Below are 22006 nucleotides of genomic sequence, written 5' to 3' on the forward strand. Positions count from 1 at the left end.
AAGTTTAGAAACTAATATGTATATTCCGAGCGAACAATGATGCTATGATATATGAATACGATTGTTGCCTATTTTTAGGCAAAAACTCGGCTGTGTGAAAGTGTTTTAAATATATTGAAAATTAAAATTTAAGAGTAATTTTGATTTGCAAATATGCATATGACTTTAAAACTATTCACAACGATAATTTTGTAATCAAATGCTATCTTTGGATGTTGTTGTTGCAGGTTAGCTGTAGGTGAATGTTCTCTTCTATGGAAAAAACTTTCGTTTGGTGCAACTGTTGCTGAGTTTGTTGCTGAATATCTGGCCGAGTTGAATTCGGGTCATTCCGTTTGCAACGCCTCCAAATGTTCAACGTATACCAAATCAAAAAAAAAAAAAAAATTGTAATAATAATCAGTTTGATTTCGTACTTTTTGGTACATAAACAGAATCGAGATAGATCCATGTGTCCTTTTGAGAATATACATAGAATCACATTCTGAGTGAATTTATGCATGTCTGTCCGAATGTTGATGTTAGATTGTAAATAAAGTACAGGGCGCATTTATTTGAATGGAATATGGTACAGCTCATTTATTTGGCCCAAGGATGAACATTTGAGGAAATCGGTTCAGATTTAGATATTGCTCCCATATATATTTTTGTCCGATTTAAGGTAAATGGTGCACCAAAGTTCCTATATATCTTTCGATTTGCACGAATTTTGACACTACGTACTGAATTAAGTCTTAAATTATGTCTGCTATGTTTCGTGAAAATCGGCTCAGATTTAGAAATAGCTTCCATATATATTTTCGCCGTTGTTATGCCGTATCAAAATTGCATCAATTTAGGTTTTTCACCAAAAATTTTTCAGGAGAAGTTCAAGTTTTGATCTAACTACTCTCACCTCATGGATGGTGTTTTAAAAATTGGTACAGACGTTCTCGAGTTAAAAAAGGTGTAACATTCGATTACTTCAATGTCCGACTTTTTTCTGTTTTTCTCAAAAATTTTTTGGCAAAACTCTTCCCACAGCAATCAAAAACAACCGTAGGCAAATGTGAGTCAAATAGATGCAGTCGTTCTCAATGGAAACATTTTTCACATCATGAAAAATATATTTGAGATACAATAACGGCACATATAAGTTGGATATCTAGAGCATCTAATGCGCAATTGTCTCCATGTAGGATTCGAATTTAGATATATATATATATATACTTCCAAAATCTCTATCTCTATATATATATATATATATATAAATACGTGTATGTTCCTGATCGCTAAACGTAAGAAACTATATAGCGCGCCATATGTCGGACGAACTTAAAATTAAACAGTAACACTCCTCACGCCCCATAGAGCATATACACAAAGTTTGGTCAAAATCGGTGCAGTAGTTCTTGAGATACGGTGCAAAAAACACAAAAAAAAACAAAATATTGCGCCATCCGTCGGATGAGCTTCAAACTAAACAGAAACACTTCTCACGGCCCATATAGCCTGTACATACAATTTGGTCAAATTTCGGTGCAGTAGTTCTTGAGTTACGGTGCACAAACACAAAAAATCTAAATATTGCGCCATCTGTTAGATGAACTTCAAACTACACAGAAACACTCATCATGCCCCATAGAGGCCCTATATTCATATTGGTAAAAATCCGTGCAGTAGTTTTTGAGTTTAGCGATCACGAACATACACGTAATTTTTTATATATAGAGATAGAGATATATATGTGTATATATATATATATATATATGTAAGTGGTGCACCAAAGACCCTACCAATCTTTCGATTTGGACGAAATTAAGTATGGAATGATGTCTGATAAGCTTAGTGAAAATCGGCTCAGATTTAGATATAGCTCACATGTACGTTTTCCTCGGATTTTTTGTAATTTGTGCATTAAAAATGCAAATTGTGTACAATTGAAACACAATTTTGTACAATGTACTACAAAAAAAAATTAAGATATAGCTCCCCTATATATTTTCGGTGGATTTTAGGAAAATGGTGTTCTGAATGACGCTGTTGCGTTTTGTTCAAATACCTACATATGCAGACATAGCTTCCATATATTTTTTGAGCGGGTGTCTGATTGACAATAAATTTAGAAGAGTGCGGCATACCGAATAGCGTGTATCAAGTTTGCTTTAAATCGATTTATATAAATTTATATAATCTAAATCTGCCCAAATGAAATTAAATTTAGCATAGGTTGTAGAAAGCTATGTGTAGGATTGATGTTAGTTGGTTCACGTATAGATAAAGATGACATATTTAAGTTCCCTTCGAGGTTAAATTACATATGTAGAATATATCCAGTAGTGAACGGTATCATATAGTCGGCTTAGTCCGACTTTACCAATTTTCTTACTGGTTATCTGGTGTAGATGAAATTTCGTACACAATACGAAATGTAGGATCTTAAGTGTACCATTTGCATTAAATCGAACAATAGTATATATTGCTGGCTAGATATAAGTAATACATAATTCTGAAACCAAAAATAACATAAACAGTATGATTTTGTTTGTGTTGTTTAATGTGACTTAAAAAATAATTTGACGGAAAATGGAATCACGGAAATGTCCACGTGATCATTTATATTCAAACTGTCGAAAAAAATATTATCGAAAAATGTATTATCCTCATTGGATAATTGCGCGTTGTCCATTATTTAAGACATCGCATACAAGTTTAGTGTATAAAAATGTTCATGCTTTAATGTATAAAAATTATATAATTTATCTATCATAGTTCATTACCAGTAACTGTATATTGCTGGTGAATTATTTAAATTCAAATATCTTAAAATAATAACCACTTAAAAAAAAGTTACTTATATTTCATAAAAAGATTATATCTTATCTTCGTTAGAATTATACGAAATTGTTTCCTCATTTCAATTAAAAATAAAACGAAAATTTATTATATTTTCTGTTGTCATGGTCATAAATTTATGTTAAAATTTGGAATTATAAATTCCGAAATAAGAATTAGATTCGAAATGAAGGCATAAAAATATGACCTGTTTTTAGAACATAGCTACAGTTGTTCCTATTCCTATGACAGACACTTTACATACACATAAATTTTCCTTGTTTCTTCCTTAATAACATTTTCTATTCCAAACGAAAATAGAATGAATGGAAAAAAAAGAGGAATAAGTGAGGCGACAATAAAACTGACTAAACATTTTAATTAAATTGCGGCACCCTTGAAAAACAAACTCTTGTAATAATGCTCTGCCATCCCCCTTGCTTGATTCAGCAATTGTGTTGAAGTATTTGCTTAGGCGTTTTGTCCTTGTAAGTAGCTTAAGAACGGCCACCCAGCTTCCCCTTTTTTTCAAGTAGCTGATGTCTGCCTTTTTTCTATATGACAATTTTAGCACCTTAATGAGACTTAGAACCATTCGAAGGAACAAAAAACAAACCCCAACACAAACAGATTTATTTAACAATTCAATGACTATTTATTTAAATAGTCGTTGAGATTTCTTTTTGAAATGGTGAGAGATAGGAGAGAGTTGAACAGTAAAATAATTGTTAGAAACGAAGTGGGTATGAATAATTCCAGTATATTTATACAGATAAGGCCTTCTATGGAGAACACTATATGGGGCGAATGACCGATAGGAAGTATTTTGCCTTTGGAAGATCGCTAGAAAGTTTCCTATCTATAACCAGTAAGGAAAGTAGTAAAGTCCAGGACTATTAACATGAAATTGGATGGAATGAAATATGTGATATTTATCTAAATGTGATCTATCCATAAAGTATGTAAATCGATTTCAAACAAATATAAATAGTTCATCCGTTGGGTTATGTCTGCACTTCTAGAAAACGCAACTACGTTATTCTATGCTCAATTTTGTACGTTGTGCAAAATTGTTGTCAATCGGACTAACATGAGGAGTTTGATGCCCAATTTACTTGAAATCGGGCGAAAATATATGTATGGAAGCTCTATCCAAATATTAAGCGATTTCAAACAAACTTGTCACAGGTTAGGTTATACTAATTTCAGAACGTTTTGTTCCTATTGGTCAATTACTTAAAACAAATCTATAATAAAAAGGAGCTATATCTAAATCTGGACCGATTTTCACGAAACAAGGCAGACATCACCCTAGGCTCAATTCAGTACGTTATGCCAAATTTCTTGCAAATCGAAAGATATATAGCGACTTTGGTGCACCATTTACATGAAATCGGACGAAACTATAAGTGGGAGCTATATAGAAATCTGGACCGATTTTCTCGAAACAAGGCAGTCATCATTCTAGGCTCAATTAAGTACGTTATAACAAATTTCGTGCAAATCGAAGAATATATAGGGACTTTGGTGCACCATTTACATGAAATCGGACGAAACTATATATGGGAGCTATATCTAAATCTTGACCTATTTTCACGAAACTTGGCAGACGTAAATCTAGACTCAATTCAGTACGTTATGCCAAATTTCGCGCAAATCGCAAGATATATGTGGTGCACCATTTACATGAAATCGAACGAAACTATATATGGGAGCTATATCTAAATCTGGACCGATTTTCACGAAACTTGGCAGACATCATTCTAGGATCGATTATTACGTTATGCCAAATTTCATGCAAATCGAAAGATATATAGGGACTTTGGGGCACCATTTACATGAAATCGGACGAAACTATATATGGGAGCTATATCTAAATCTAGACCGATTTTCTCGAAACTTGGCAAACATCACTCTAGTCTTAATTCAATACGTTATGCCAAATTTCGTGCAAATCGAAAGATATATAAAGACTTCGAGGCACCATTTACATGAAATCGGACGAAACTATATATGGGAGCTATATCTAAATCTGGATCGATTTTCACGAAACTTAGCAGTAATCATTCTAGGCTAAATTCAGTACGTTATGCCAAATATCGTGCAAATCGAAAGATACATAGGGACTTTGGAGCACTATTTACATGAAATCGGACGAAAATATATATGGGAGCTATATCTAAATCTGGACCGATTTTCTCGAAACTTGGTAGACATCACTCTAGGCTTAATTCAGTACGTTATCCCAAATTTCGTGCAAATCGAAATATATATAGGGACTTTGGGGCACCATTTACATGAAATAGGACGAAACTATATATGGGAGCTATATCCAAATCTGGACCGATTTTCTCGAAACTTGGCAGACATCACTCTAGGCTTAATTCAGTACGTTATCCCAAATTTCGTGCAAATCGATAGATATATAGGGACTTCGGGGCACCATTTACATGAAATCGGAAGAAACTATATATGGGAGCTATATCTAAATCTGGACCGATTTTCACGAAACTTGGCAGACATCATTCTAGACCTAAATGATTAGGCTGTACCAAATTTCGTGCAAATCGAAAGATATATAGGGACCGTTTACATTAAATCGGTTAAATATATATATGGGAGCTATATCTAAATCTGAACCGATTTTTCCCAATTTCAATAGGGTTCGTCCTTCGGCCGAATAAGTGACCTTTGCCAAATTTCATCCAATTCGGATCATAAATGCGACCTGTACTTTGTTTACAATTTAACATCTACAGACGGACAGACAGACGGACGAAGTGAAGGGTATAAAAATCAACAAAAAAGGTCTTCTGTTTTGGAAGAATCATATCTATAGATGGTCGATAAAAGGTCTCATTATAGATCAATAAACGTAGATTTTGAAAAATTGTTAAGAACCATCAGACCTGTAAGCGTTAACTTTTAAAGAATATTTTTGAAGAACAATAAGCTTGGATTTTAAAGATATTTTTTTCAGGAACCATCAAACCATTAAGCGTGGATTTTTTTGAGAATATTTCTTCCATAACCATCAGACCATGGTACTTCAAGAACCATCAGAAAAATAAGCATGGATTTTTAAAGGATATTTTTTCAAGAATCATCAGACCGATAAACGTGGATTTTTAAAGGATATTTATCAAAGGACAATCAGACCAATAAGCGTGGATTTTTAAAGGATATTTTTTTCAAGAATCATCAGACCAATCTGCGTGGATTTTTAAAGGATATTTTTTTCAAAAATCATCAGACCAATCTGCGTGGATTTTTAAAGGATATTTTTTCATGAACCATCAGACCAATAATCCTGGATTTTAATAGGATATTTTTCTAGAACCATCAGACCAATAAGGGTTAGTTTTTAAAGGAAATTTCAACAAGAACCATCAGACCAATAAGTGTGGATTTTAAAGAATATTTTTGTCAAGAATCATCAGACCAATATGAGTGGACTTTTAAAAAATATTTCTTTCAGCACCATCAGACCAATATGCGTGGATTTTTAACGAATATTTTTGACCAAATAAACGTGTATTTTTAAAGAATATTTTTTCCGGCATCATCAGACCAATAAGCGTGTTTTTTTTAAGAATATTTTATTCATGAACCATCAGCAATCAGGCTTTGCTGCAGGCACATCCTCCTGTAGAGACGAAGAAGGAAACCTGGTGAAAGATACAGACAGCGTGTTGAGGATCTGGAAGGAGCATTTCGAAAAGCTTCTAGTATCAAATAGTGGCGATGAAGAAAATACCCCAGAACCAATAAGAGATGATGATATAGAGTGTATAAAACCTAGCCAAGATGAGGTCGTAAAAGCAATTAATTGGCTCAAGAACAACAAAGCACCAGGAGCCAATGGGTTACCAGCCGAACTATTCAAGACTGGTGGCCAGATGCTGGTCAGAAGCATGAACCAGCTGATTAGCACAATGTGGCTAGATGAATGCATGCCCAATGATGGGAACCTCAGCATCCTGTGTCCCGTGCACAAAAAAGGAGACAAGACGATATGTGCCAACTATAGAGGAGTAAGTCCCCTTCGCATCGCATATAAAGTGCAATGTGTGAACGATTGAAGCCAATGGCCAATGACATCATCAGACCATACGAGTGCGGCTTCAGACCTGGCAAATCCACCATTGACCAGATTTTCACTCTGCGCCAAATCTTAGAAAAGACCCACGAAAAACACCTCGACACATACCACCTATTTTTCGACTATAAAGGTGCATTCGAAAGCCCTATCCGTGCAGGCGTATTTAAAGGCATGTCTGCGTTCGGCATTCCTGCAAAATTAATACGTAGGCTAACTATAAGTGGCACAAGGTCAGCAGTAAAAGTCGGGAAGGACCTCTCGGAGCCCTTCAATACCGAACGAGGATTCAGACAAGGTGATAGTTTGTCGTGTGATCTTTTTAACATCCTGCTGGAAAAGGTCATACGAGACGCAAAGGTGAACAGAAATGGCACTGTGTACACCAAACAGCACATGTTACTCGCCTACGCCGATGACATCGATATAATGGGTCGAACATTGCGAGCGGTAACAGCCACCTTTGAACAAATTGAAAAGGAGTCTACCAAAGTGGGTCTGGCAGTAAACGGCGAGAAGACCAAGCTAATGGTATCAATTAGCTTCGTCTTCGGACCAACTGTGGAACTTGAGAACTACAGCTTCGAGGTAGTTAAAGATTTTATATACCTTGGTGCCGCCATAAATAAAACGAATGACATCAGTTTTGAAATTCGGAGAAGGATTGTGATGGCCAACAGTTGCTACTATGGTCTAAGTAAGCAGTTTAAAAACAAAGCCACCTCCCGCCAGACCAAACTCACACTTTACAAGACGCTGATACTACCCGTGCTATTATATGGATCAGAACCATGGGTACTTGCGCAAGCAGATGAGACAGCTCTTGGGTTGTTTGAGAGAAAAATTCTCCAAAAGATCTACGGGTCGATTTGCGTCAACGGTGAATATCGGCGTCGAATGAACCACGAGCTTTACAATTTATACGTGGACATCGACATAGTCAGACGTATTGAGCTGCAGCGACTACGGTGGCTAGGCCATGTTGTGCGAATGAATGAAAATGCCCCAGCTCAAAAGACATATAAAAACGAGCCTACTGATGGTTCCGGTAGAAGGGGAAGGCCACGAACTAGATGGAAATACCAAGTAGAAAACAACATCTTGGAACGTGGTCTTCCAAATTGGTGGACTTCTGCAAAAGACCGACGCGCTTGGAAATATTATATTATTAAGCTATTAAATATTAAGCTCGGCTTATGGAACAACCGTCCTGTAACAAGCCAGCTACGTAAGTAAGTAATCAGCAAACAGCAATTAGCGTAGATTTTTAAAGGATATTTCTTCAAGAGCCACCAATAAACGTAGAAGATCTTAAAATGCTATTATTCTTTTGATAAAATGCATATAGGAAGGTTGATATATATTTAGAAGTAGAAGCCCCTCTAGAATGGCTTCTATTTGTAGAAGATCTGTAAGAGGCTCCCTTTATGCAGAACATCCGTTGTAAGACTGGAAAACCATATTTCCCGAATTATTACCCACCATCGTCATGCAACAACACCCCGAAGTAGCAAAAAAACACACCTTAGACACAAAATGGTGTGACAACATCTTAAGAAAATATCCTTCAAGTGTACTTCAATTATACAATTTAGTGGGCAAATGAACAAGAATAAGCAGGCAGGACACAAAAACACCAACGTCACAGGAACACTAAATGCTGTGGCCATGGGCAAATGAACGAGTGTATAATAAAATAAAAATCTTTAGTTGTTATTGTGGAGCACAACAACCTGGCGCAAAGGTAAATTAAGCTAAGCAAAGCAACGACAGCAGCTGACGGCCTAGGCATTAACACAAGGTACCACTTAAACATGTTTCGAAGGTATACAACGGTACACAAGTCACAACAGGCAGAACATCATCATCAGCGTTCTCTGCAACAACAGAAAAAAACTTCAGCGGAAATTAGGATCTAAACGTTTGTCAACAAAGTTTTGTCAGCCGACTTCAACCCCCTTCTCCTTTTGCCATCAACAAAGAGGGTAGCGAATGAAACAAAAGTCAAGAAGAAAGAAAAAAAAAACGTAAAAAAGGGAAAGGATTTGCCTATCTCTATGCAAAACATTGCTGGGGGTACCAGCGAACAGTTTAAACCTACGTTGCTGTCTCTACGGATAAATGATTAGTTTCTCAAGAGAACAAAGAAAAAGAAGAAGGACTAATAAAGAGCAAAGATTAAAAAATATTCCGTTTCTTTTGTCTTTGTAGTTGTAGTTGATTTTTTCTTTGGTTTTTCAAAATTAATGGAGCATTTAGCCATGTGCAAAATAAAGAAAAGCTGTATTACGACTTTGTTTGAGGGTGGCGGGAAATTGAATTATTTTTGTAGACTGATTTTGTTTTGGCGTAATTGATGTAGAAAGGCGGGGAATATTTTTAAATCCGTTTCGAATTAAGATTTAATATAATAATGAAATGATGTTTAATTTAAAATACAAAACGACATAACCATGACATTTGGGCGCAGAGCAGAGATTTTAATCAATTACTTGTAGTAATGGATGTATTATGGGCCGTATTCTTTATGGAATTTTGTGAATAAAGTATACGTCCCCAAATGACAAGAAAATTATGCTTGTTAAATGCTGGAAAAAAGTTTCATATCTTAACACTAGATTGCGGAGGGCGGTCATTTTGACCTTTTTCAATTTCAAGTACAAAAACAACTATGCATATAATGACACTTTTTGTAAATTTTGTGACTTTTTGTACCACATAGTTTATTTTAGCTATTGCACTCTCTTTCTGAGTAAGGTGTCTGTAGCAGTAAGCTCCGTTGTCTGTGTCGCTCTTAAAATTAATTCTCTTTCTCTTCACCAGTTTGGGTATATTCTACATATGTATCCTAACAGACGTCGCCTTTTTGAAGGAACATTGACATGAAATTAAGCGAACTTAAATCTGAATCTAACCCGGTTTTCTCGACACTTAACACACGAGCTATGGTAGGGACAGATTCCATCTCAAAGGCACGAAAATCCCCATGAACAAGCCGAACAACAAACAACATCAAGTGTAAATACAAATACAGAAAAAAAACCACAAAATTTCTGTAAATACACTTGTCCTGAGCAAACAAATATATAAAAGAGGATGTTAGAAATACTTCAACGTACAAAACATTCAATTATAGTAACTTCTGTATATTATACAAAATTGTGTGCCTTTCGGCCAAACTTTGGGTCTTTACTGCACAATTTACATTAAATCGGACGAAAATATATATGGGAGCTATATCTAAATCTGAACAGATTTAGTACCCTATGCAAATTTCGTGCAAATCGAAAGATATATAGGGACTTTCGAGCCCCATTTACATAATATCGGCAAAACTATATATGGGAGCTATATCTAAATCTGAACCGATTTTCTTATCACATATCATTGAGGACTCAATTCAATACACTATGCAAAATTTCGCGCAAATCGAAAAATATATAGGGACTTTGGTGCACCATTTACCTTAAATCGGACGAATATATATATATATATATATCTGACCCGATTTTCTCGAATTCGAAAGATATATAGGGACTTTGGTGCACCATTTACATAAAATCGGGCAAACCTATATAAGGGAGCTATATCTAAATCTGAACTTAGCACATATCATTCTGGACCTAATTCAGTACCCTACGCCAAATTTCGTGCAAATCGAAAGATATATAGGGACTTTGGTGCCCCATTTACCTTAAAATTTTAATTACTAATGTCGTGAAGGAGTAGAATCGTCCGGGGCTTTGTTGCATTCTTTGTATGGCGTGTGAATATTTAATATCAACTTACACACACTAAGGTCGGAAAACTTGGATAGAATTTCAAAAGACCAAAAATTAGTGAGGTCCTTTGTATGGTGGCAGTTCAAAGCTGAGTACCTATATAAAATAATTTCTGGAAACATTTTCTTATTCACCAGGAGACTGGTATGCCCAATTATAGCCACTTCGTTGAAAAATGAAGACAATGGCGGACTTTTCTATGGGGGCTACCTTTATCGAAAAATTTCTGCAAAAATGTTTTCCTCACTCTAAGAAATGGTTAAACATTAAAAATGCCAAAAATAGAAATTAATCTTGGGAGGCTAGTAAACTATCGCCTGTATATTTTTAAATTCATGAATTGGCATTGTCAACAATGTTGTAAGGGTATTCTAGCTTTGTGTGGCCCAAAAGTTTTGTAACGCCGCGTCTGTCCATTATAATTGTAAACACGATACAGACTACAGGGATGGATAAATTTTAATGCCATTTTGCATGTAGCCCCTATGGATTTCCCAATGGTTGCTCGGTTAATATTTAGGGGATAAAATGGATCAACAATTTTATTTTAGTCAGTTTTTCTGGACGCTCTAGAAGCCACAATTATGATCCGACATCACGATATTTTACACAGAAAAAGGGTTCTGATCATGGAAAAGTCATGCATTTTTTGATGAAGATCGGTCAATATTTTGCTGATCAAATGAACGCAGACTTTTGTGTGAAAAATTACAAAATGTATATTCTATGGCGTATATATTTACACATGACATAGAACGTATAAAATAATAGAATATCCAAGAGGAGTGATTGACATTATATTGAAATAACGATGTCTATAATTTTCGATGATGATCTGATGATATTTCGGAGTTGAAAGGGACCAAAAACTTTTTTTTTTTTTTGGTTTTCCAGTCGCTCTAGAAACCACAATGTGCATATTTTTGTAACAGGCAAACAAATATATAAAAGAGGTTGCCAGAAATACTTCAACGTACAAAACTTTTAATTATAGTAACTTCTGCACATTGTATAAAATTGTGTGCCTTTCGGCCAAACTTTGGGTCTTTAGTGCACAATTTACATTAAATCGGACGAAAATATATATGGGAGCTATATCTAAGTCTGAACAGATTTTCACGAAACTTAGCACACATTATTCTGAACCTAATTCAGTACCCTACGCCAAATTTCGTGCAAATCAAAACATATATAGGGACTGTGGTGCATCATTTACGATATGACCAATAAATTCGAATGGCTGTCAAAAAAATTAACGGTCAATATTTAGAGGTCAAGAGAGTACAAATATCGCTAATTATTACCCAGGGTTGGAATATACTGCTCCGCTCACTGGTTTTCAAAACCTTCACTACTTTTTGGTGCAGGGTATTATGTCTTTGTGCATATTTTTGTAGCAGGCAAAAGGAATCGAGATAGACTCATGGTTCGGTTTGAGGATATGCATAGAATCACTTTGTAAGTCACCGAAAATTACAAGCGTCGTACTGACCATGTAAAATTTCAAAGCGATCAGGCCGACATTTCCGTCCTCTTGTAGGGTAATATGTTTCAAAATAATATCATATAATGTCAATTTAAAGGTCAACCACTCCTCTTGGATATGCTATTAACTTATCGGGTCTATGTCCTTCAGGAGTAAATATATACGCCCCAGAGTACACATGTTGCCATTCACACAAAAGTCTGGGTCCATTTGACCCGCTAAATTGACCGATCTTCAGGAAAGGGTCAAAATTGTGGACTCTAGAGCAATTAACTACTAAATTTAACGGATCATTACCAAAAATAATAGGGATCTTCTTTATAATGGACAGACGGACAGACACATATCTAGATCGATTCAGCTAGTCGAGATATGACGATCAGTACACTTAAAGGTGGATCTAGGACCAATATTTCGCGCCGTTACCAACTCTTGGGGATACACAAAGCTATAATAAACTGACAAAATAGTTGTGTAGGGTATACAAATGGTACACCAAAGGCTTTAATTCTGCTCAATTGACAGAGAATTTTGCATAGAGCACACATTCACACAGTATATATATATATATATATATATATAACTTACTGATTTTAACTACATTTTTTTAAACAAATTTACGACATCGCAAACAACTTTTGTTAATATACGCGTCACTTTTTTAAAGTTGAAGTCAGTTTCACTTGTAGTTGTTTTAGCATTGACAAATTCCATATTTCAATTTTCTCAGAACATGGCATTTCTAGTTACCGTCCGTATTTAAGTATCTAATTTTTTTAAAAATAATTCCAGCCAAGGACTCAGCAAATATTATATTTTCAAGTGGGCCAACTATGAATTTACATACAGTATTATTTTGCTAATGACGCAACAAACCCCTTTCTTATAACTAAACGTAATTTGTTCCCTAGTTTCATGTTGGTGTAGAACACCTGTTCATGATGTCCTATTTGTTTGTTTGTTATTCTCCTTGTACCCAGTTATCGTTTGCAATGACACTTTAAGTTATCATAAATTTTCATTGTAATGGCAACATTACGTTTTTTACTTATTTCATTGGACGACGACGGCTTTGTACTGAAAATGTCCTTCTAAACATTTGAAATCAGAAAATGTGTTCCTCGTTTTTTTGTAGAACGCAATACTACAGAATATGACTGCTATAAATGGGTGACTGTTAACAACATCTGTTGTCAATGCTTGTAAAATCATTCTAAATTATTTGGTTTGCTTTAAATGTTACAAACTTTGCAAACTAGGAGAAAGTACACGTAGGAAAAATAAAGATTTTAAAATTTTGCAGAACAAGTAAAAGTTATATCATGGGAAGGACAGTAGTAGAGAATGCTAGAAACAACTCTCATTTTCCCTACATCTTTCCCGTTTGAAGTGATATTAAGGGACAACACTCTTATTTCGTTTGCTTCAAATTGTGACAGTGTAATTGCACATCTTTACATTTGAATAGACAGAATTGGAACAGCCAGTGGACTAATGACAAATTAAAAGGCTCGACACACATGTCGTGTCGACGTTGTCGCCGTCGCCATCTTTATACTCGTAATACCAAACAAGAGTGAAATGACAAAACGGGAAACGGGCTTGGAAATCTTTAAGGAAAGAGGAAATAAAATTGCTTACAAAAGGTAACGGAAACACAAATGAAGAAGAAAATAATTCCATTTACGTCACACAGTCATAGAGAATTTTCAGGTGGTATGTGCTAATAAGACAGTGATGTTGCTCATATACGCCCTAACTCTATTAGTCAGAACTGGAGTGATGAACGAAAAATGAAAGTTTTAATCAAATAGGTAAATTATTATACCCTACACAACTATGTTGTCAGGGTATTATAGCTTTGTGCAGCCCCAAAAGTTTGTAACGCCGCGAAATATTGGTCCTTGACCCACTTTTAAGTACCGATCGTCATCGTCGCTCCAGAGGCCCCAATTATGACCCAAACACCGCGAATTTTTGCACGGAGAAAGGGATCGGGCCAAAGAATAAGTATGCCTGTTTTGATAAACATCGGTCAATATTTAGCGGGTCAACTGGACCCTGACTTTTGTGTGAAAAATTACAAAATTTGTATTCTATGTTGTATATATTTGCACCTGAAGGTCCTAGACCCTAGAAGTTGATAGTATGTTCAAGAGGAGTGGTTGACCTTTAAATTGATACCAATTATATTGTCGTATGTACGCGGATGCGGGACTTACACATAAATATTTACAGGTGGTTACGTATTCATATATTATTTAGTAACCTATTATCACACTAGTGGGCGGAAATATAGCGCTGATCGTTTTGAAATTTTCCATGAGGTTCGAGTTATGGTCACTGACAACGCCTATAATTTTCGGTGATGATCAGATAATAATTTTGGGATGAAATGGACCGAAAACTTATTTTTTGTTTTTTTTTTTTTTTTCGAGTCGATCTATAGGCCAAAATTGAAAACCGAACATCACAACACAACCCACGGTGAATCTGAACAAGTGATTAGAAGGGCTGTACTTAATAGTTGTAAAATTTGTTGACCTCTAGTCGGTCAAGGGGGTGCAAATATCGTGAAATATTGCCCAAGCTCAGAATATAGAACCACAGAAAGTTATAATTTCGTTGTGTAGGGTATCATATGGTCGATCCCGTCCGACTATACTGCTTCGCTCACTGGTTTTTAATTATTTTAGTGTTTAACATATTTGAAAAGTGTAAAGGAGATTTACAGCCGGTTTAAAACACAGTAATATAACTCAAAATATTCGTCGAAGAACACCTAAACTAGAATTTTTGCCAATTGGATATAAGTCGTATATTTTAAAAGTGGTTCAAGTCAATTTTAGGTTCTGATAAAAATTCTGATTTTTAGAAAAACTTACAAAACATATTACGTTTAATATTTTACCATGTTTAAAGGCACAAAGCCACAAATAAAATTAATACCACTTAACAATATTTTTGAATAAAATCAGACCCAAACTTTTAAATATCTCAATATAAGAATAATGGATTTAAACCACTTTCAAAATAAAGGACTTATATATAGGTCCACCTTTTGGAATAGCTCCTATATGTTGGCACCGCTGATTTTCGGTGGAGATTCTAGGCGCATTTGGACAACGAAGTGGCTGTAATTTTGCTTTTCGGGATATTGGAGGATAACATACAGGGTTATCCATTTCGAGTTTTTTTTTTTGGTGATCAAATATTAAAATATTTGATCATCAAAAAAAAAAAAAAAAAAAAAAAAAATCAGATTTGAGCCTTTGTAGAGAAAAACTACATGACGTATGAATTTTAAATTTCATATTTACTCTAATTGGAGTGTTTTCTATAAATTCTCATCTTATCTCGCGATGGTGACACTGTGCGTCGTAGAAACGTGGGGCTTGAACAACGGGCGTGGATAGCAATTATTCGAACACAATTTTCTGCAACGACTAAGCTCTTTTCTCACTCCGTGGGTATGTTAGTAAACTACTAGCAGGTACTAGAAATGAAAATATAGGGAACATACCAAAAAGTGGACCTATACCGACATTTCTAAAAACGGATTATGTAAGCCATAATACAAATTTCAGAAATGTTTAATGGAGAATTATAGCCTCAGCCTTATGGCTAATGACGTTGTGTACACATTAACACGGCGAAAATGTGCCTCATCGAAATATTGGTTCTAGACCCCATGTTTCTTTGGACCAAATCCGTTTCAGAAAATTTAGATTTCATCCAAACTTTGCCCATCTTATTACTTCTTCCTAACTTAGTTCAAATTCGAAGATGGAGAAATCGGTCCACTCCTTTTGAAACCTCTACACAGGGGCTAGGTTTAAATCGAACCTTACGTTCTAATTTTTTATCTCGCCGTAGGTGAAAAAAACGCGGAGCAAATCAGATAACTATCTTAATAAAAAAAGGGGGTTATATGGGGACGACCCCAAAAGAGGGGCAAATGGTAAACATTTTTGGTAGGGAGATTTGTTACCATATACGACTACAAAATACCAAATTGCAGCGAATTCGGTTGAAAAGCGCTCTCAAGAACCCCAAATACCCCATACCATTATATGGGGGATATCCGAAAAAATCGACCTATATTTACAATTTTTTGTGGAGAGATTTGGTACCTATTAAGAACTCAAAATAGTAAATTACTCCAATTCGGTGGGAAAATACGATCAAAGGAGACATTTAGTACCCAATGTACCAAATTTCAGCGTATTCGGTTGAAAAACGCGCTCAAGAACCCGAAAATATCGAAAATTAGGGGGTACTGTTATATAAGTGCTAAACGTGGACCGATAATGCCCATCTTTGAACTTGACCTGCCTGCAGACAAAAGACAAACCTATGCAAAATTTCAGCACCTTATCTCAATTCCTTCAGAAGATAGCGTGATTACACCAGACGGACGGACGGACATGGCTAGATCGTCTTAGAATTTTACCCTGATCAATAAATTTAAAATTAATATATCCTTCATACTATGGTGGAGGGTATAAAAATCACTTTTCGATGTGCTCTTTTGGTCTGAAAGAGTTATTGATACTTACTTCTACGAAAAGGACTATCAATTCGTAGCGCTATGGTCAATAACCTAAATTTTTGCTTGCTTTCGCAGAGTACGACTTTGAGAATATGTGGTTTCAACAAAACGATGTCACATGCTACACAACTCGAGCGAATATGTCTTTTTGCAAGAGACATTTCCGGGCCGCGTAATATTTCGTAGTGGCGATAACAACTGGTCACCAAGATCATGCCATTTGACACAATTAGGCAAATGTGGATATGGCCACGCGAAAGGCCGTGTTAATTATGGCTGAAATACCGCCCATACGTCAAAAAGTGGTGGAAAATTCCCCCAAAAGAATCAATTTCCATATATGTCTCTGTTTCGACATGGTCCACATATGTTCAGAATTTTTTAAGTTTTTGCAGTATTTTCCCATTGAATTTGCTGTAATTTTTCATTTCGATTTACTGGTGAGTAAAAACAACATTTTCAGGAATTTCCAGCATGCCTGCATAAAAAATCTTCCTTGGCGCTTAGACCCGAAACAACGGCATTCGAAAATTACATGCCTGTCTCTGGTACGAAAATAGGATTATTAACTTCAAACAATTAGTAACAACATGGCGGATATATGGATTTAGTTTTCTGGAAAATACTCTATTTCCTACCACAAATTATTACAATTATCCTAGTTCATACGATAGCTATGCACATACAGAGTAAATTTAAATAAAATTTGGAACATATTGGATGATATTACAGTTAAATCTGTTGAGAAACGTTTCCATCGTGTCTAAGTGCCCGAAATATGCACCAATTGTTGTACTTTTGGATAGGGGGATTTTCTTCCCAATGAGAATCCCACATATCATTTTAAAACCAATTCATTTGAAAAAACGAGCCTAAAGTCACCAAAATACCGAATAACTGGAGTACTGCTCTGTGGGGGTTACTTTGAAATATGGACCAATAAGATCATTTTTTGTAGGGAGATTTTCTACCCAGAAAAAAATTTGAGAGGAAATCGATTTTTTTATATATTGTAGATCTGTAGACGGTCTCCAACGGCCTTTCTCTATAAATGATAAAAAAAACATCTTTCTATATATCAATCTATCTTTCGAGGATCTAAAGAAGTTCTTTGGACTTAGGAAGGACATATAGAGGATCTGTTGACAACAAAATATGTATTCTAAGAGTAGATGAGATTTTCTTTAAGCAGATCCCTTTCAATGTTTTCTAACTTTGTAAGACATTTCTATGTAGATTTAACAGTATTAATGGCAAGGAAACCGACAATAAACAAAATAGTTTGTGCACCCTCACTCAGTTTGTTTATAGCAACCGTTGTTGGGGCCAATGGAAAATGTTTGGCTACAATAACGAAACAATACATTCGACCGGAGGATAGTTTGACATATTTTTCGTAATATAACAGACAAATAAATATCCCGTAAAAATGGACACGGACAAAATGGATATCAATCAGAAAATTGCTGAAATTAAGAAACGCATTTTACTGGCAGGTAAGAAAGTTACACGGAATTTGAGGAGACAATAAAATTACTGTTTTATTTACTGAATATTTCATTTCTATAGAAGGCCAAAAGACCGCCAATTTAGCTGAATGGCAAAAACAAAATCGCATCAACTGCGATACCATTTCAACGTTGAAAAAGGAAATCAAAGAATTAATTGTTAAGTGTGGGCGACTACGTAATCCCTTGCAACGTTCGGTTATTATGAAAGAAACTCCAGCCGCAACAGCGGTTGTGGTGCCTGGCGAGAAAGTGCGAAAAACTAGTTCAGCTTTACCCACAATTGTTGTGGGTAAGGTAAGCTATCCAATTGGGGCGAAAAATGTTGACGATGCCATTTTCTTGACGGATTTAAAAATTACCGAAAATCGTAAACAATTGGATTTGCTAAGGCATCGTTTCAAGTGTCGCAAGCAACATTTTGCCAAGCTGATGGAGCAATACCGGGAATTGGTGGCGAACAAAGAGGCACAGGAACAAAATTTGGGTGAAAAACCACCAGAGACATTGGAGGAGGATAATAATCGGAAGGTGAGAAAAGGATATGATGATAACTTCATATTTAGGGCTAGGAACCTATTTTAATAGTCTAGAGGAGTCTATGAAGACTCCTTTATAGGAGTCTATGAAGACTCCTTTATAGGAGTCTATGAAGACTCCTTTATAGGAGTCTATGAAGACTCCTTTATAGGAGTCTATGAAGACTCCTTTATAGGAGTCTATGAAGACTCCTTTATAGGAGTCTATGTAGACTCCTTTATAGGAGTCTATGAAGACTCCTTTATAGGAGTCTATGAAGACTCCTTTATAGGAGTCTATGAAGACTCCTTTATAGAAGTCTATGAAGACTCCTTTATAGGAGTCTATGAAGACTCCTTAATAGGAGTCTATGAAAACTCCTTTATAGGAGTCTATGAAGACTCCTTTATAGGAGTCTATGAAGACTCCTTTATAGGAGTCTATGAAGACTCCTTTATAGGAGTCTATGAAGACTCCTTTATAGGAGTCTATGAAGACTCCTTTATAGGAGTCTATGAAGACTCCTTTATAGGAGTCTATGAAGACTCCTTTATGGGAGTCTATGAAGACTCCTTTATAGGAGTCTATGAAGATTCCTTTATAGGAGTCTATGAAGACTCCTATATAGGAGTCTATGAAGACTCCTTTATAGGAGTCTATGAAGACTCCTTTATAGGAGTCTATGAGGACTCCTTTATAGGAGTCTATGAAGACTCCTTTATAGGAGTCTATGAAGACTCCTTTATAGGAGTCTATGAAGACTCCTTTATAGGAGTCTATGAACCCTCCTTTATAGGAGTCTATGAAGACTCCTTTATAGGAGTCTATGAAGACTCCTTTATAGGAGTCTATGAAGACTCCTTTATAGGAGTCTATGAAGACTCCTTAATAGGAGTCTATGAAGACTCCTTTATAGGAGTCTATGAAGACTTCTTTATAGGAGTCTATGAAGACTCCTTTATAGGAGTCTATGAAGACTCCTTTATAGGAGTCTATGAAGACTCCTTAATAGGAGTCTATGAAGACTCCTTTATAGGAGTCTATGAAGACTCCTTTATAGGAGTCTATGAAGACTTCTTTATAGGAGTCTATGAAGACTCCTTTATAGGAGCCTGTGAAGGATCCTTTATAGAAGCATTAGAAGTCAGCTTTAAGGGAGCCTGTGCTGACTCCATTATAGGATTCTTTGAAAAATCTTTAATGGGAATCTATGTCCATAAAACTCCATTAATGGAGTCTTTAAGATTCCTTTATAGAAGCAAAATATTAAAAATAGTCCACTTTTTGCATTGTAGCTAGTCTGTCAACTGGAAAATCAAATTCATCGTACCAATGTCCAATGGATGGAGGCCGAACATATTCGCAAGAAGTATCGATCCATTGAGGCTTCTCTTATGAATGATGCCGAGCGTTTTGAAAAGAGCCTCAGAGAATTGGAAGTGGCCCTGAGTGAACAGCAGCAGGAAATCAGTCGACTACAGGTAACCCAAGAACCCTTAAAATATCCCCACAATATTATTTTCTCAAATCTCCTTCTAGGAAATTCATAACGAAGCCATTGAAATGCGCGATTCCGCCAAAATCATTCTTCAAAGGCAGGAACATCAAGCGAATATCTCACAAAAGACCCGGGAAAGGCAAGCTATGGAATTTCGAAAACTGGTGGAACAACGTAAAATGGAACTGGAACGTATTGGACGTAAATTGTTCTTTGAAGGTAAAACAATACATCATCAGGATAGCATTGGTTCCAGTTCGGGTGAACAGCAAACTGGGAAAAATGAAACAGAGGAGGATGAAAATTCTCAACTGAAAAATGTCACCGGCAGTATGGAAGAGTTGTTTAAAAACCTTATGGAAGTATCGGGCGCCACCTCACCTCATGAGGTATTTGAACGTTTCTCTTCACAGAAGGAATCCGCATTGCGTTTAAATTACTTGAGAGCAGCTGCTGAGGCGGAAAAGAATAGTTTGGAAGAGTTGAGGGAAAATTTGACCAAGGAATTGGAATCTTCCAAATTTTCCGATGTTAAAGAAAAGGAAGTGTAAGTGAGAGGACAAAAATTCTTATATCTTTCCTAATGTTTATAACTTTTGCGCACTAGAAACCAAGAGGTCATAGAAAACATAAAAAGTCAAATAGCCGACTTTGAAATTGAGCGTGAAAAGAATTTGGAATCGGCCGAAAAGACAATGGACGTTTTGAAATTTATCAAGGATCGTTTGTGTGAAATGATTTACAAACTGCAGGAGGTAAATGAAACCAAAGTGGAGCTAAAGGACAAAGATGTCAGTATTCAGGTGCAAGAGCTGCCAGATTTTTTGGTACACAAGGCAGAGGATAGGGATTTGATACAGGTTATTTAACAAAATATGATAAATATATATGATAAAGACATTTGAATAAAAAAATGTTTATTTCTTTTAGATTTTAAAATTCAAACTAGAAAAATGCCAAGAATTGAACAAAATCCCACAAGAATTGTCTGCAGATAAATTAGATTTGGATATCAGTGTAAGTAAATGAAGCAATATTTTTTTTACCATTCTTTCCTTTAAAATTACTTCATATTATCTTGTACTTTTTTCACAGGAGGAAGAATTCATGATGGCCCTGCAACCACCCAAAAGTCCATCGGTACAGGAAACAGAAAAACCAGCCGCCATGCCCATGTGTTATTATAATTTATTGGCTGGCCGAACTCAGAGAGCCACAGGAACATTGTCATCGTCTCCTGAACAGGCACCAGCTTCCGGTAAGTATATAATAATAAATGAAGTAACTTTCAATTTTAATATATAATAATTATATTGTAGCTGCTGCTGGCAATGAAGAAGAAAGTGAGGTCCCATCCCGTAATTTCCTCAAACGTCAATCGGTATTAATTGTGGATGCCAAGTCAAGGCGTAAACCATTCAGAGCTGCACCAGCAGCCAGACGGAAGTAAACAGGGATTATATGAAGGAGAACAAATATTATGTAGTGCATACATACAATATATGGATATTTCAGAATATATAAAAATGGAAATGATTAATAAAATATATTTTTTTAAATACAAATTTTATTGTTAAGGGAATCCCCCCCCCCTGTCGATTTTTTATTTTTAAGTTTTTAAATGGGCTGGTAAATGAATGCCAATGCTTGTTAAGATTTGCAACTTTGCACATATATATTTGAAGATTTAAAAAGTAAGAAAAATAACTCACAAAAAAATTTTGTTGTTGTTTTTTTTTTGTGATCAA

The 22006-nt window shown here is 35.6% G+C and overlaps 1 protein-coding gene across 1 annotated transcript; it reads left to right on the forward strand.

Moving 5' to 3' along the window:
* Window positions 1–18141: 18141 nt before the first annotated feature.
* On the forward strand, window positions 18142–21716 carry LOC133336762 (myosin-9). Its single transcript, XM_061545044.1, has 8 exons — window positions 18142–18229; window positions 18303–18772; window positions 20056–20241; window positions 20300–20805; window positions 20866–21118; window positions 21189–21275; window positions 21354–21516; window positions 21578–21716. The coding sequence occupies exons 1-8, from the start codon at window positions 18163–18165 to the stop codon at window positions 21706–21708; spliced, it is 1863 nt and encodes a 620-aa protein (XP_061401028.1). The 5' UTR covers window positions 18142–18162; the 3' UTR covers window positions 21709–21716.
* Window positions 21717–22006: the final 290 nt, after the last annotated feature.

The sequence above is a fragment of the Musca vetustissima genome, unplaced genomic scaffold (assembly GCF_032173495.1).
Source record: "Musca vetustissima isolate MV318-11 ecotype Yass unplaced genomic scaffold, APGP_CSIRO_Mvet_v1 utg24085, whole genome shotgun sequence".
Taxonomy (NCBI): Eukaryota; Metazoa; Arthropoda; class Insecta; order Diptera; family Muscidae; genus Musca; species Musca vetustissima.

Coding starts and splice junctions, on each gene's coding strand:
- LOC133336762 (XM_061545044.1), top strand. CDS start 18,163: ATGGACACGGACAAAATGGATATCAATCAGAAAATTGCTGAAATTAAG. Junction 18,773..20,055: donor AGGAGGATAATAATCGGAAG/GTGAGAAAAGGA, acceptor TTTGCATTGTAG/CTAGTCTGTCAACTGGAAAA. Junction 21,517..21,577: donor TGAACAGGCACCAGCTTCCG/GTAAGTATATAA, acceptor ATTATATTGTAG/CTGCTGCTGGCAATGAAGAA.